Genomic DNA, 18,170 nt, shown 5'->3' on the forward strand with positions numbered 1-18,170 from the left:
TAGAAACTTAATGGTTCAAGGCATCTATAAGCTCTTCTGATCCATCACTGGCTGACCACCAATTTATACTGACTCATGGGGGTAATCCATAAAAGCCAGGTTTAAAAATAAAAACAAGAACTATTAAAAAAAAAAAAGCAACCAACAGAAAATGGCTTTGAGAGGGCCCAGCTCCTGGATTTTGTAAACTAAGAATGTAAAGTAGCTATTGTAAATATATTAAAAGAATGAAAGGAAATCATGTTTTAAAAAATAAAAGATCAAGTTAAAAAGTGGGCAAAAAATCTGAATAGAGACCTCACCAAAGAAGATATAAAGATGACAAATAATCATACAAAAATGCTCAATATTATATCATTGAGGAAATGCAAATTAAAAAAAAACAGTGAAATACTATTGGCTATTATAATGGTTAAAATCCAAAACACTGACAATAACAAGTACTTGTGGCTGAGGATATGGAAAAAGAACTCTCATTAATTACTGGTGGAAATGTAAATGGTACAGCCACTTTGGAAGATAGTTTGACAGTTTCTTAGAAAGCAAAACATAGCCCTACCATATGAATCAGGAATTGTGCTCCTAGGTATATAACCAAGTAGTTGAAAACGTATGTCTACATAAAAATCTGCATGTGAATGTTTATAGCAGCTTTATTCCCAGTTGCCAAAAATTGAAGGCAAATAAGGTGTCAAGAGGTGAATGGATAAACACGGTGGTATATCCAGATAATGAAATATTTTTCAGCAATAAAAATAGACTATTAACAAAACATAAAGAAAAAGAAAATTTGAACTTACTAATAACATGTAAGGGCACTGAATCTGTAATCCAAAACCTCCCACCAGAGAAAAACCCTGGACCAGATGGCTTCATGGGTGAATTCTATCAAAATTTAAAGAAGAATGAATGCCAATCCTTCTCAAATTCTTCCAAAAAAGTGAAGGGGATGGGAACACTCCCAAACTAATTTTACAAGGCCTGCATGCCCTTGATATAAAAGCCAAATAAGAACACTACGAGAAATTACAAGCCAAAATCTCAATGAGTACAGAGGCAAAAATTCTCAACAACATACTAGCAGATCAAATTCAACAGCACATTACAAGGATCATATACCATAATCAAGGAGAACTTATTCCTGGGAAGCAAAGATAGTTCAACATACACAAATCAATAAATGTGATATACCACATGAATAGGATAAAGGATAAAAATCATCTGATCATACCCATAGATGCAGAAAAAAATTTGACAAAATTCAATATCCTGTCATGATTAAAAACTCTCAACAAAGTGGGTATAAAAGAAACGTAACTCAATATAATAAAGGTCATATATGACAAGCCCACAGCTAACATACTCCAAGGTAAAAGGTTGAAATCTTTTCCTATCAGATCAGGAACAAGATATAGTTGCCTAGTCTCACCACTCCCATTCAACATAGTACTACAGGCTCTAGCTAGAGCCATCAGACAAGATAAAGAAATAAAATATGTCCAAATAGAAAAGGAAGAAGTAAAATTGTCTCTGCTGACTAAAATGATTTTGTCTACAGAAAACCCTGAAGACTCTACCGAAAAACTACTACAACTGATCAATGAATTCAGTTAAGTTGCCGAACACAAAATCAATGTACAGAAATCTGCTTCATTCCTATACACTAACAATGAAGCAGCAGAAAGTGAAATTAACAAAACAATCTCATTTACAACTGCAACAAAAACAATAAAGTAGGAATAAACTTAACCAAATAGGTGAAAGACCTGTACTCTGAAAACTATAAAACGCTGATGAAAGAAATTCAAGACAACACCAAAAAATGGAAAGATATTCCAGGCTTATGGGTTGGAAGAAAAAATATTGCTAAAATGTCTTTTTTACCCAAAGCAATCTACACATTTAATGCAATCCTTATAAAAATTCCAACAGCATTTTTTACAGAATTAGAACAAACAATCCTAAAATGTATATGGAACCACAGAAGACTTCAAAAAGCCAAAGCAATTTTGGAAAAACAAAACTGAAAGTATCATAATTCTAGATTCTAAGTGATATTACTAAGTGGTAGTAATTAAGACAGCATGGTACTGGTATAGACACACAGATCAGTGGAATTTAATGGAAAACCCAGACATAAACCCACAATTATAGAGTCAATTAATCTTCAACAATAGAGGAATGAATATCCAATAAGAAAAAGTCTCTTCAAAAAATGGTGGGAAAACGGGGCAGCCCCATGCAAAAGAATGAAACTGGACCACTTTCTTACACCATACACAAAAATAAACTTAAAATGGATTAAAGATCTAAATGTGAGACCCGAATCCATAAAAAAGTAATTGAAGAGAGTATAGCAGTAATATCTCTCACATCAGCTGTAGCAACATTTTTGCAGATATGTCTCCTGAGGAGAGGGAAACAAAAGCAAAAATAAACTATTGGGACTGCATCAAAATAAAAATTTTCTGCACAGTGAAGGAAATAATAAATAAAACTAAATGGCAACCTACTTAATGGCAGAAGATCTTTGCAAATGACATATCTGACAAAGGGTTAGTATCCAAAATATATAGAACTAAAACAACTCAATACCCACAAAACAAATAATGCAACTTAAAAATAGGCAGAAGACATGAACAGACATTTCTCCAAAGACATCCAGATGGCCAACAGACACGATAAGATGCTCAACTTCAGTCGTCATCAGGGAAACACAAATCAAAACTATAATGAGATACCAGATACCTCACACGTGTTAGAATGATTAAAATCAACAACACAAGATACAGTGTTGGCAAGGATGTTCAGGAAAAAGGCACCCTCTTGCACTGTTGGTGGGAATACAAACTAGAGTAGCCACTCTGGAAAACAGTATAGAAGTTCCTCAAAAAGTTAAAAATACAACTATCCTACTGTCCAGTAATCACACTACTGGGTATTTACACAAAAAATACAAAACTGCTAATTCAAATGGATACATGCACCTCTATATATATTGCAGCATTATTTATAATAGCCAAACTATAGAAGCAGCCCAAGTGTCCCTGAATAGGTACATGGATAAAGAAGGTATATAAATATTATATATGTAATATTTCATTATATGAAATATTATTCTATGAATCATTATATAAGTATGTTATATATACTACATATGAATATATGTATATATATTGTGTATGAATATATGTATATGTGAATATGAAATATTTAATATAACGAAATATTAAATATACATTATATATAATATATAAAATTATATAATGAAGTGTGTGAAATATATAAAATGAAATATTATTTAGCCATAAAAATGAATGAAACCTTGCCATTTGCAACAACATGGATAGAGCTAGAAAGCATAATGAGGAGCAAAGTAAGTCAGCCAGAGAAAGACAAATACCACATGATCTCACTCATAATGTGAAATTTAGGGAAAAAACAAATAAGCAAAGGAAAAAAGGAAAGAGAGAGACAAACCAAAAAACAGACTCTTGGCAACAGAGAACAAATTGATGGTTACCAGAGAGGAGGTAGATGGTAGATGGGGCAAATAGGAAACGGGGATTAAAGAATACACTTAAAAAAACATTTCCTAGCAAACCAGTATACCGACTGGTATTTTGTAAATACTCTTACTAAAACCTCTAAAAATGGGTAAGAGAAACCAGAAAACCTTAGAACTCTGACATACATCTGAAAAGATGATAAACTCATTTTGAAACAAAATCCTTTCTTTACCATTGATCATACCTAACTACTAGAGACACCTGAGAGTTTTGGGGGGGGGAAATTCCAGTTCTTTGGGTATAAGAGACACAGATAGATTGAAGGAGAAAGAGAAGCAGAGCATTAAATCTAACACAGGGAATGAATCTGGAGTGGAATAGGACAGGAAAAAAGTGATATAACCAAGAATATGGAAGCACTGTGAGAGAAACTACCAGGACTACAGGTTTTACCGTGTCCTCAACATCAAACTAAGGAATATCGTGGGCACACACCTGAGGAGAATGAAAGATTATAAAGTTGGGGCATGAAAATTCTTGATGGTTAACTTGATTCTGGTTCTGGAACTGAGACATATATTTTTTAATTACATGTTTTCATTGTTTTTCCATTATCAAAGAAAAAGCTAGTCTTGTCAATACTGCACTGTAACTGACTTAGCTTAATATTTTTAGTTTCTACTCTGGACAGGTAAAAGCCACTGTAATCCTATCTAAATAAAATAACACAGCCAGTAAAGCCAATGTTGATTTTTTCCTTTGAATTCCTAATTAAAACACAATGGTTATAATGTGATAAGTTTTATCAATCTATTAAAACATGAGTTTCCTAGGCACTTAAAATGAAAATTAATTTGAATTCAAAGTATCTACATTTCCATAGAGGACTCACTAAACATCAAAATCAGTCTCTTAACCACCCTTTGCCAAGATTTGCCTTCTCCAATATTTTACTAGTAAATAGCTTTGCCACTATTTTGCTGTGAACTATATTATGTAAGTAAGGCTAAGCTACTCGATATTAAATAAAAGATATTTAGACCAGTTTAAAATTGCTGTCTCTCTACGGCAGTCAGAGGAGAGTCTTTTTTAAGGCCTTACTGAATTCCCAAATAGTCTGGAGTTATTAAAAGCCATATTACATGAAAGTATAAGATGTATATAACTGAAATACTGCAGATAAATAGTCAAGAAAGATCAGATGATAATAATTTTTAAAATATAGTTCCTAAAGAAGGATAAAGTTCCTAATTCTCATTTCTGCTTTAAAAAGTGACTTAGAGAATGCAATTTCTTTGGTTTTAGTCTTTAAAAAAATAAACCTAAGCATGAATAGAAAAAGTACTCTGAGTTCCTTTGGAAAGAATGGAGCACATGAAAGAATTTTTTGAAAAAAAAATGATTTGATTGCTATATAATTACCTCTGTGCTAATATCGTGATACTGACTTGAAGCTGCCCCACACTTGAGTCTGAGTTTTGTCACCAGCTGCTCAAAATCTTTAACTTCACTGAAGCGAAAGGCTGTTTTTCCTTTGATGCTAATGATGACAGATTTGCTGGAATCATTTGGCTTATCTATAGCTAAGACCTGGGGGGTGAAAACATAAATGAATCACATTCTCCCTTGTTGCTAACGCTTTCAGGCAAAATATGTTTTAGCTTAATCTTGTGGCTAAGGTTTTGATCCATAGTATGACTTATTAAGAAATAGACTTTGGGTACTAGCTGCACCAATGACACAAGTAAACTCAGTGAAAGTTATTACAATTCTCAAGAAAAACGCTTAATTAACATGTAGCCTTAAAAAATGACAAGATGAATGTAAAAATTCAGCGCTACAATGTTGACCATCCATTTCTAACCTACATAAAAGCTATCAGTTATATTCTTATTGACTATGTCTCTCTCTCTCTCTCTCTATATATATATATATATATATACATATACATATAGTCTTTTTGACTATATGTCAATACAATAGTCTAAGTATTTATGTCATAAATGTCTAGCCGATCATGTTCCATCTCGAGTCATCCTGAACCCTTATCTGATTTGTAAATTTTTAGTTTTTTTCTATTCTCACTTTTAATGAAAGCTACAATGCTCTTATCCTAGTATTCTTATTCAAAAGAATAATACTGAACTTAAAAAATGAGTATTGGGGCACCTGGATGGCTCAGTTGGTTAAGCATTTGACTCTTGATTTTGGCTCAGGTCATGATCTCAGGGTTGTGAGATCAAGCCCTGCATTGGGCTCACACTGAGTGTGGAGCCTGCTTGAAATTCTCTCTCTCCCTCTGCCCCTCCTTCCTCCCTCCCAACCTGCTTGTTTGTGTTCTCTGTCTCAGAAAAAAAATTCTTTAAAAATTACTAAAAGCGTGGTGCATATAGAGTTTTCAATAATTTACAGTTAAGTGGTATTTTATTCTTTGAAAGGTAGCATGTTCAAACTAAAATTGAAATGTAACCAAATTTGTATTACCTCTCGTAATGGAATGATTACACTATGTTGATTGCCATCCTGGCTAGCAAAGCAGATATAGTTTTCTGAGATACACATTTTTCCATGAGTATTAAAATGGCTGAATGGTACCCATAAGAAACACTCATGTACTTCTTTCAAAGTCTCTTCTTTGGGGAGCCTAAAAAAAGCACTGAACTGCTCACTGTGGGCTCGATTTTCCAAACCTCTGCAGAAAAGAAAAAAGAGGGTTCAAATAATGACTTCTAAAGAGCACACATGCCCATATTGATTAATTGAAATGTACTTTAAAGCAGAAAGATTACATACTACATGCTATGTTTTTCAACAAATTATGTAATGGAAGAAACACATGGATTCATAACAAATACATTTTCTTTGTTCCCTTTTCGAATTTTGTTTTATTACTAAATACAATGCACAAAAGTTAGAGATGATGTAGGACTTTAAACCATCCGTTAAGGAGTGATTTGCTGGAAGATTTTTGCTATATTATTGTACATTCATAATATGTGAATATAGTTAAAACCAGTATTAGCAAACAACTTTTATATGTGGTTATCAGATAATCAAGAGTCACCCAGTTTAAACAAAATAAAAATGAAAAAAAAAGGAAGAGAAAAATTAAAAATGAAAATTTACAGGATCAAAATTTAGATAAGAAGAAAAATATATAAAAGTAGTATTAAAATTAAGTGAAACAAACATTTAAATGAAAGTTTAAAGAAATCCACACTAGCAGCAAAATTAAAAGCATTGCTTGCACAGTACTGGGCACCAGATAGGTGTCAAGAAATAAAGATGACTTGTTAACTGATATATAAATATATGAATAAAAACCAATTACTTAAAATAGTATAATTTTTCTAGAGGCAGTAAACACTTGTGTTAAGCAGCAATGCCATCTGGGGTAGTAAGTAAATTATGCAAGTTCTAACTCAAAGCAAACATAGTTAAAACCAAATTCATCCTTCCAGCATATATTATTTGAATATGTGGTATTTCATCATGTCTTTCAAAAGAATTCTGATTAGCAAAAAAACACATTAATTTTACCTCACTTAAGTTATAATTTGGTGGGTTAGTATTATTTTCAAAGCAGAGGACTGCTTATATAAATGAAAAGATGTCCATGATATATTATTTTAAGGTGGGGAGAAAAGGAGACTGTGCGATAATATGTGATGTTTAGTTCCAATCATGTTTTTTGCAAATACTTTTTAATTAATGCATTAAAAAGCCTGGAAGGATATACTACCAAACGTAACCATTGCTAATGTGTTTCTATACTATTTAAGTTATAGAAGAAATACATATTTGTAAAAATAATAAGCTGAGGTAATAAAGATACTCAATTTTAGAAAAAAGTCATTTGTAGACTAAGTCTAAATAAGTTATTGTTCTTTTTAACTTACTAGTAAAAAGGATTTAGATATATATGATTTTCAATAGGATCTCTTAAAAATACACATAGACAAAAGTGGATTTCCTATGTCATTTAAATACAGACTTGGTAATGAATGACTCATTGATAGATGGCTTTTTAAAGGATATTCTAAGGGAAATAAAATGGCTAAAAAGTTTATGTTTATGGTGGCCAATCAAGGAACAAACTACAAAAACGAAGGCTCAACTATAATATAACATAAACTGAATTCCTAATCCTCACAGAGTTCTATTTATAAATGATGCACACTTGGACCTTTAAAAAATTCACCTTGCTGATCTATTTTCCAGAAAATCAGACATACTCACAAAGAAGTCCTTATGTATACATATTTTAGAAATGGTTAGAAATAGGCAAATAGAACAACTATATCCAGTTAGGGTTATGTAGTAATCACACAACCCTCTAGGTCACTTGTTCGGTCTATCCATAGGACTGCAACTTAGGTTCCTCTCAGTTTCTCATACAGTCTATAGCCTCATGCTCCTTGCCAGAAGAATCTGTATTCACTAGCTATTTCTAGATCCTCTCTTCTCTCCCTCTCCTTTGGCATGCTTATTTCAGTCAACTGTTCTGAGTGTTGAGCAGTATGAAAGGGCTCTGGTCAGTTTCAGCAAACCAAATATAGTGGCAAAAAGCTATTAGAGATACTTCTCATGCAGGCATTAATAATGATTATCATTTATCTAGTGTTTTATATTTTACAAAGTGTTCTCACATGTTACATTGTTCATTCCTCACAAGTGCTCTGTGAGGTAGAAATGATACATGAGGATACTAAGGTCTTGAGAGATAATGACTTGTCCAAGTGTTGTTATACTCTTATTATAAAGCCCATGCTCCACTGACTCCACTAACTTGCCTCTTCATAAAAAATTATGCTGTCTAGGGGCACCTGGGTGGCTCAGTTGGTTAAGTGGCCAACTCTCGATTTCAGCTCAGGTCATGATCTCAGGGTTGGGAGAGTGAGCCCCAAGTAAGGCTCTGCACTCAGTATGGAGCCTGCTTGTCCCTCTCCCTGCCCCTTCTCCCCATACATAAATAAAATCTTTAAAAAAATGATGCTGTCTATGAATTATGTTTAAAAGTAAACAATACATTTTACAATATCAGATCTGAAACTGTTCAGACTACTCATAGAGAAATGTATACTAACCATGCATATAAAAATCTCTGTATTTCTAAAAGCAATCCAGGGCAAATCCTATTGGGATTTTGATAAATAATTTTCAAACCTAACTTCTACCAATTCATAAGATTAAACTTTATGGAGGGAATACTATTTGTGAAATGCATATGTTTAAACTAAATAAATACTCCACACATCAATGATTAAGTCCAAAGAAAGATTATCATATAACATAGAACAGTTAACCTTTAATGATAATCAATGTTATGATTCTTTGGTAAAACAATACTTAAATAGTGTTAAGCTTTGAATACCTCTTGGTGATTTGTAGAGGATCATCAAGGATTGGGTCATTAGCAAAAGTTTCCTTATCAAAAAGTCTCTTTATAGCATAGTTTGCCAGCTGTTCCATAAGAAGGTATGTTTCATTAATATGCAAAAACATTGAAAAGTAGTGATTCTCCCCTTGGGAACACACATGAATACTCTCTGTTAGTATAACATTTGAAGTCTTTTCAAGTTTTGAGACTGCATCCCAGGATATAATGAGTTTTACTGCAAAAAAGAATTATAAGCAGATATGATTAAATTTTTCAATATTGATTAATGTTTATCAATCAGGTCTTTTAAAATAGTTAACCACTTGAAAAATGCTACAAACAACTAAAATACTTTAGACTTCAAGGTTAGTTAAAATTCTGAAGCATAAACATGAATATAACAATAGTTGATGATTCTAGGAACCGATACAATTAAAAAAAATTATTCTGATTTTTTTAAAAGATTTTATTTATTTATTTATTTGACAGAGAGAAATCACAAGTAGACGGAGAGGCAGGCAGAAAGAGAGAGAGAGGGAAGCAGGCTCCCTGCTGAGTAGAGAGCCCGATGCAGGACTCGATCCCAGGACCCTGAGATCATGACCTGAGCTGAAGGCAGTGGCTTAACCCACTGAGCCACCCAGGCGCCCCAATTATTCTGATTTTATATTTGAATCTGTTACTTTACACATTTGCATAATCACTGTTTTAAAAGCTGTATGTATGCTGTTAACATTACTGTCTGATTCTTCTTTACAACGGTGGGCCATTAGATACTATGGCTACTATGCTTATACTGTATTTCTAAAACAAGGATTAAAACATGAATTAAAGAGAGTCGAGAGTTTAGAACAAGACAAAGAAAGGAACTATATGCCAGGTCACAATCATTATTTAATATTCATTCACTTCTCACAATATGCAAGGCATTCTATATATACTTTCAGTAGCTCCTATGTTAAGGATTCTTTCTCTAGATGAAGTGAACTTTTTAATGTACAGTTTAATTACTCTTAATATCAATCCTATTGCTTTATATACAATCTAACAATACTACAGAGTTGACAGGTCAGTCAGCAAGTTCAAAGTCATGATAAGCAACAGAAACCACTTACTTTCTGATCCCAACAGAAAAGAATAGAAGCTCAGAAAGTTGGTGCTAAGATAGAGCCAACCCTGACAAGGAACCCGTCCTTTCCAATAACTGCATGAGTAATAGGTCACTAACTTCTCCTGCTCTGGTAAACCAAAACATTTTTCAAATTTCAAAAGGGCTTCTCGAAATTTCTCAGGATCATCTTCTTTTGCAAAAGAATGTTTTCCCTCTTCAGCAATCAATCCCTAAAGGAGGCAAAATATTTTTTTAAGAAATTAATTATTACTTACTAATAAAAACACATTTTATGTATTTAAAAAGTTCACTGAATACAACTGTGTATGTAAATGCTTCTCTTAGGACAAAGGTGAGCAAATTTTCTCTAATTAGGTAATTGGGCTTTTTCTAATGCCTCACAAGGAGCTACTACAAATATGGGTGCTAATTTTTTTTTTTTGGTGCCGAAACTCAGGATCGAAGCTGCTAAATATTTTTTGAGTAGAGGATTCATCCAAACTCCAAATTCAAGAAATACTGAAATGAAAATATCCCTAAGAGCACTCACAAGGGCACCAAAGACTAATTACTGACTTTATAATTTCCTTTAGCACCGATTCTGACATTCCTATGTGTATTTCTGCCAATCCTGAAAGGTGTCAGTAAAACAATGACCTTCCCACATGGCCTTTGATCCTAAAATAAGAGGTTCAAAGATTTTTGTATTCCACCTACAAAATATATACATCACTTACTCTTATCTTTCCTTGTACAAAATTAGTAATATCTTCATTTGAATCAAACACAGATAAGGTCTTCATGATATTTTGTTCCAACCAATCCCAATGTTTGGTTATTTCCTCTCTGTTGGCTCCTGATTAATAATGAAAGAGAATAAAAGACTCAAGGGAAACTCCACAACAAAACTGCTCTTGATATTTACAAGTTCATTTTAAAAAGAAATAAAATTATATTTGCTTGTTTTCAGAAATGATCATAAAAGAATAAATATATTAATTACATTTATTCTCCACTTCATCTGTATATGTAGGGATAAATACTATTTTTTATTATAAACAAAAGACTTAAATATTTAATGAAAGGGGAAAAAAGTAAACAAAACTCATGAGAGTGAAATAAGTCAAGCAGAGAGAGTCAATTATCATATGGTTTCACTTATTTGTGGAGCATAACAAATATCATGGAGGACAAGGGGTGTTAGAGAGGAGAAGGGAGTTGGGGTAAATTGGAAGGGGAGGTGAATCACGAGAGACTATGGACTCTGAAAAACAATCCGAGGGTTTGAAGGGGTGGGGGGTGGGAGGTTGGGGTACCCAGTGGTGGGTATTATAGAGGGCACGGATTGCATGAAGCACTGGGTGTGGTGAAAAAATAATGAATACTGTTTTTCTGAAAATAAATAAATTGAAAAAATTAAAAAAAAAACTCATGAGAAAAGATATAAAATTCTGAAAACAAGATGCCAGTAACTGGTGCCTACAGCAACCAATACTTTTTAAGAGAATATACAGTTTGCCAGAACATAAATATATAATTTAATCCATAGCCTTCAAAAAGTACAGTCAGTATTGTCCCTATAATCTGTGTGACTGCAAACAGCATCCACATCACAATACTATATACACTGTGTAAAAAATATGGATTTCAACTGTGGCAACTCTACTTATCTTAGAAGGTGAAGCTTTTGTTCAGTCACCCTTTTCATTAAAAGCCCTAGTTAACCTAAAGAAGTTTCATCAAAGAGGTTAGAAACCCTATAGCAAGTAAATCCACGTGACTGCAAGATCAGTGTTAGGTAGGTAGCTTGTCAAGGGTCAAATATTACAGTTAGCTCTGGGTTGCTTTGGCTTAAAGAACATAACATGTTTAAGATCTTAAGGCATTTAAGATCTCCCCAGCATTGTGGATTATAAAAGATCTTTAAGATCTTTTTACCTTTAAGATATCCTTTAATAAGATACCTTTAAAATCTCCCCAGCACTGTGGATTATAAAAATCTCATTCAAAAGGAACATCTTGGCTCCTTGGTATGTTTTATGATACATGGAAGTGATACATTAACTGAAACTGCAGAACTGCATATTTCTTATATTCCAGTTAGAGACTGTATTCATGTTACTAATGTCACAATACCAAGTCTAATAACTTTCTTTAATGAATCACAAATAAAAGTCATGGGAAAATTTTAAGCCTTTATTTTGGTTCTTTAGGTAGAAGGAAGTTGGTAATTATTATATTTCTTCAAGTTGGTAATTATTGTATTTCTGCATCATGTTATATTGGGGGAATAAGTTATGTAATAGCCCCTCTTCTTTAAAGTAGAATGGATATTTTTCCCTGAATAATTTCTATCAACCAGATTTAGATGAGGTTACAAATGTCTCATAATGTCAGCAGGCATGATGTCGTCTTCATTTAGTTTAAAGGTTTTTGTTTGTTTATTTTTTATTTGACAGATGGAGATCACAAGTAGGCAAGAGAGGCAAGCAGAGAGAGAGGAAGGGAAACAGGTTCCCCGCTGAGCAGAGAGCCCGATGTGGGGCTCGATCCCAGGATCCTGGAATCATGACCTGAGTAGAAGGCAGAGGCTTTAACTCACTGAGCCACCCAGGTGCCCCATGGTCTTCATTTAGTTTAAATATCATTCAATTTAAGAAAGCCAAAAGAAAACACTCACTGGCAATGCTTAAATAAATATACAGGGAGATGCAAAAGATAAGCCCCATCTTTAAAAATTCATGGTATGCTGTATGTTCACACATATGAACTATCCAGGAATTTACATGCTTTTTTCAAAAGCGTATATATCTACTTGAGAAGAGAGGGGGAGATGAAAGAAAGAGAAAAATGCAGTCTTTCAACATGAAAAAGGCCAGAAATCCGGGATTTTAATTTAAACCAACATTATAATGGCATCATAAGAGAAATAAACTGTCAGTTTGGGTTTTTTAAAAAATTTCGAGTTGTTTTATTAGGAAGAACATCCTAATTCATTTTCTTTCTACTATGTATATAAATGTAGATCTGAAGTACATCAGCATAACTGAGAATGTAGTATTACCAGTAAAACACCTCTTTTATTTCAAGGATATAATGCCTTGTGTGAGAAAGTAGATGTGTAACTAAAAAGTTTCAAGTTTTCAGACTTATACTTTCTTAGGGGACAATCTTTAGTTTTGGGCTTGATTCTCCTAATCTGAGTTATTACAGATGAAATGTGAGGATTTCTCATCTTCTCAGCGGTTGGGTGAAGCAGATGTAAGTTGAAGAAAGGAATCCTATAGCAGTAGTGTTGACCAAACTTTGCTGGAACACATGCTTCAGGTCCTTCACACTAATGGATTTAAAAAAAATTGTAATAATCTGTAATCCTTCTTTCCTAAACAATTAGATATCTGGCTATTCTCTTACTGTAGAGTTACATATTTAACTCCTTTCTAAATCAAAACTGGGGAGTATAAATACATGTACATATTCAATTTCTTAGGTATGCTTATTTGTTTGGATTATACATTTTAAAAATTGTACTCACCACATGCAATTGACAGGTAAACTTGAGAATCTGGTGTCTGGTGTAGGATGCGAAATGGAGCAACTTTAGCAGTAGAGTCTAAAACTGAATCAAGAGTCCCAACTAGGAGTCCTGTTTAATAAAGAGACCGCTAAAATAAAGATTTTACAAAACATAAAGCCAATATCACTTCATCTAAAAACAACTCATGGATTAATCTTTTTAAAAATTTCTAGCCCAGAGTTTTCCTTATAAAGATTTTCTTAAAGAAAAAATATATTCAGGATGAAGAGATTAGTGTGCTCCAATACGAGTAGTCCTTGAGAAAATTATCTTTCAATTAAAAAAAAAAACAAGTCAGGTTCATTTGTATGAATCTCACTGTATATTTACAGCATATATATATATGCATATATATATATATATGCATATATATATATATCCTTTATAAGGTTGTATATATAGCAGAAAAGAATGTAGATTCTTGTACCAGAGATTTCCTGGGTTTGAATACTGGCTCTGTCACCTGTGCCAAATCGAACCAGCTGTACTTACCTTTTCTTCATCTTCATTTGTAACACAAGGGGGTTAAAATAGACCTTACCACAAAGGGTTGTTGTAAAGATGAAATGAGCTAATATTACATATAAAAATTAGAAAAATGTTTACCATATAGTAAAGCACTCAATGTTAACAAATACTATAATTATATAAGAAAATCTTGGGTATTCAAACAAGGTAAAACCTTGACTAACTAAAATGTATAAGAAGGGGATTTTCTTTTTAACAATTCTCAATTCCTCAATTCAGAATTCAAGGCTTTTAATCAATTAGTTCCAATGCATCATCGGATTATATCTCCTACTCTTCCCTAGAAAAAAGTTTGGTGCTTTAATAATCAACTAATTTAATTTCTTTGTTAAGAGTCTTTGCTAAGCAATTTTCTTTTTACCTATGCATGCTAATGTAAGTCTTCTAGTTCAGTCCATAACCCAAATTCTACATTTTCCTCAAGACCTACTTCCCACATAAAATCTTTAGTGGCAACCCCAAGCAATAATGCCTTCTCTTTTTCCTGATTACTTTGAACACTTAAAATCTATACCATACAACCTAGCATTTTGATTATTAGGCTAGTTATTAAAACTATTTTCTAAATGTTTCACGTATATGAATCTAGTCTCCTTATCTAGATTATTAGTTCTCGGAGGACAATAATCATGTCTCCTACTGCTGGGTTTGTACTCCATCTACCTTTCAACATGTTGCTAGGCACAACAGGAGCAAAATTTCAATGGGATGACTGAAATATATAAAACTACCTTCCCTTGATTGAGTGTTGGTGTTGTTTTATAAGGCATTTCTCTTTAATTTAGCATAGAGATTTGAGAAAAAATTTAAACCAATTACAAAATAGGCTTTTGGCTATTTTCCTATTCCTATCTTTACTCACTTAAAAGGAATTAAGATTACAAGCAAGCTTTGAATGAGAATATAGGTAGGCTGGCAGATGTGTGGTGGAAAGTTATAATGAGCATTGAGGGAGGTGGTAAATTAGAAGATTAGGTGGTAGAATAGAGATACAAAGAGAAATATGGCTCAGATGAAAGGAAAGGTTAAGAGTTTAAATGTAAGAAATCAGTAAAAAATAAAATCAGGGGTCACAAATGCAGCCTAATATCAATTAGCAATCTGACAGAGAGTTTCGTGGATTTTTTTTTAAAGATTTTATTTATTTATTTATTTGACAGACAGAGATCACAGGTAGGCAGAGAGGCAGGCAGAGAGAGAGGGAGGGAAGCAGGCTCCCTCAATCCCAGGATCCTGAGATCATGACCTGAGCCGAAGGCAGAGGCTTTAACCCACTGAGCCACCAGGCACCCCTCACAGAGGGTTTTGATAGTGGAGGTAAAGTATCAAGATTTTGGCAATGGCAACATGTACAGATTACAGAGAAAAAAAGTGATCTGATATGAAAAATGTTCTGGTATGAGTGGAAGAATTTAAGAAACAGAAATAAGAAAATCCAGACAACATTATTAAAGAGTAGGTGCTGGGGAAGAGAGAATGGGTATGAGGAGGAGAGACAGAGGAGGTGATTATATTTCAACTAATAATCATGGAATTCCTGGAGGGTTTAGAGATAAAAGAAAAAAAATAATTCTATCACTTTCAGCATGAACAAGGGACTGTGAGAAATTGGATTTGGCTAAAAGATGAAGGATAAAGAAAGAAAAGTAGAAGCTAAACATTGCAGATAGCCTCTTCAGAGCAATGTGATTGAAATTATTCAGGAAATGCAAAAAAAGGAGACTGTTCTCAGTTTGAAGACAAGAAAGGGAAAATATTCAGAAGAAAGATAAAAGAATAGAAAGAAGAACCAAAAGAGGTAACTCTCCTCAAAATCCAGTATATGAATGTCTGTGTATATAAATATACATATAACAACTTGACAACATTGTCAAAATAAAGGAATTATAACTTTAAATGAAAGCACTTCTTATCAAACTCAACACCCAAAGAACAAATAATCCAATCAAGAAATGGGCAGAGGACAAGAACAGACATTTCTGCAAAAAAAACATCCAGATGGCCAACAGACACATGAAAAAGGGCTCCCCATCACTCGACATCAGGGAAATACAAATCAAAACCACGATGAGATAACACCTCACACCAGTCAGAATGGCTAAAATTAGCAAGTCAGGAAATGACAGATGCTGGCAAGGATGCAGAGAAAGGGGAAACCTCCTACACTGTTGGTGGGAATGCAAGCTGCTGCAGCCACTCTGGAAAACAGCATGAGGAACTAGAGCTACCCTATGACCCAGCAATCGCACTACTGGGTATTTACCCTAAAGATACAAATGCAGTGATCTGAAGGGGCACGTGCACCTGAATGTCTATAGCAGCAATGTCCACAATAGCCAAACTATGGAAAGAACCTGATGTCCATCTACAGATGAATGGATAAAGAAGTGGTATATATATACAATGGAATACTATGCAGCCATCAAAAGAAATGAAATATTGCCATTTGTGATGATGTGGATGGAACTAGAGGGTATTATGTTTAGCAAAATAAGTCAATCAGAGAAAGACAACTATCATATGATTTCCCTGATATGAGGAAGTTGAGATGCAACGTGGGGGGTTTGGGGGGTAGGAAAAGAATGAAACAAGATGGGATCCGAAGGGAGACAAACCATAAGAGACTCTTAATCTCACAAAACAAACTGAGGGTTGCTGGGGGTAGGGGGGTAGGGAGAGGGTGGTGGGGTTATGGACATTGGGGAAGGTATGTGTTATGGTGAGTGCTGTGAAGTGTGTAAACCTGGCAGTTCACAGACCTGTACCCCTGGGGCTAATAATACATTATGTTAATTAATTTTTTTAAAAAAAAGCACTTATTAGGGGCACCTGGGTGGCTCAGTGGGTTAAAGCCTCTGCCTTCGCTCAGGTCATGATCCCAGGGTCCTGGGATCGAGCCCCGCGTCAGGCTCTCTGCTTGTCAGGAAGCCTGCTTCCCTTCCTCTCTCTGCCTGCCTCTCTGCTTACTTGTGGTCTCTGTCTGTCAAATATATAAATAAAAATCTTTTTTAAAAAAGCACTTATTAAACAGCATTGTTTTAGCTGCTGGAATTGCCTCCCAAGAATTTAAATTCTAAAAATTTCAAAAAAATTTTCAAATTTATAAGGAAAATCACTTATTTTGCCTTTACCATATTTTATTTTAAGATTTCATTTATTTATTTTTGCAAGAGAGCACAAGCAGGGGGAGAGTCAGAGAGAGCGGAAGAAGCAGACTCCCTGCTGAGCAGGGAGTCCCAGGTGAGGCTTGATTTCAAGACTCTGAGATCTGAGATCATGACCTATGCTAAAAGCAGACACTTAACTGAGCCACCCAGGCACCACTGCCCTTACCACATTTTAAGTAAAACTAGCTTAAATTCTATTGCCTTACTTACATACACTAGAAAAATAGTATTAGAACAGGAGAAAGAGCAAAATGGTTAAAAAAAAAGTATGTCTCAGCTGAAAAATAATGGTGGGAGAGTGGATGTGTGAGGAGGCAGAAAAGAAAGGAGAGGCCATGGATAATCATTCCTGAGTAACGTAATGATAACAATTAGTTCTATGCTAGAAAGTTGTGAGACTGGGGACAAATTAGTCAAAATCACTGACAAGAAACGTCATTTTTTCCCCCCAGCAGCAGCAGAAATGTGTTCACAAGGTTATAAGTGCCTTACACTATGTAGAAAGGAAATTGTTCAGTTTTTGTAAGTACATTAAATCAGCCAGTTAGTATAAAGCCATTCGACAAATAATTTGGAACCTAGTGCTAGAATATATTTCCAGTCATTTGGGGAACTCTTCTAGCTCATTAAGCTATAATCATCATCAAGTCCTTGCAAATCAATCAGGAATTAACATGTGCCAATGTCTGGGTTGTAAAAGTACAAGAAAACAAGCAGATAACTTTGGGTTGCTTTTCTACGTACATAGAGGTTTATTATCTGACAGCCTGGGCATCCAAGGTCATCAATCAGCTTATACATGGGAATTTCTGTAGCTATAGTAAATTGAGGAGAGAATAGACATTCTCTATTATTATGACAGAACAAGAGATTAAAAATTATAAAGAAGTTCAAATCA

The 18,170-nt window shown here is 34.0% G+C and overlaps 1 protein-coding gene across 1 annotated transcript in view; it reads right to left on the reverse strand.

Annotated features, from left to right (window-relative positions):
* Positions 1-18,170, reverse strand: part of TBC1D8B (TBC1 domain family member 8B) — a 58,646-nt gene that overhangs the window by 27,483 nt on the left and 12,993 nt on the right. The window contains exons 2-7 of the mRNA XM_044235038.1: positions 13,536-13,646; positions 10,738-10,856; positions 10,005-10,230; positions 8,884-9,124; positions 5,994-6,201; positions 4,932-5,099 (exon numbers count right to left, since the gene is read on the reverse strand). Of these exons, the coding sequence (XP_044090973.1) occupies positions 4,932-5,099; positions 5,994-6,201; positions 8,884-9,124; positions 10,005-10,230; positions 10,738-10,856; positions 13,536-13,646 (1,073 nt within the window). The remainder of the gene's footprint in view (positions 1-4,931; positions 5,100-5,993; positions 6,202-8,883; positions 9,125-10,004; positions 10,231-10,737; positions 10,857-13,535; positions 13,647-18,170) is intronic.

The sequence above is a fragment of the Neovison vison genome, chromosome X, assembly GCF_020171115.1.
Source record: "Neovison vison isolate M4711 chromosome X, ASM_NN_V1, whole genome shotgun sequence".
Lineage (NCBI taxonomy): Eukaryota > Metazoa > Chordata > Mammalia > Carnivora > Mustelidae > Neogale > Neogale vison.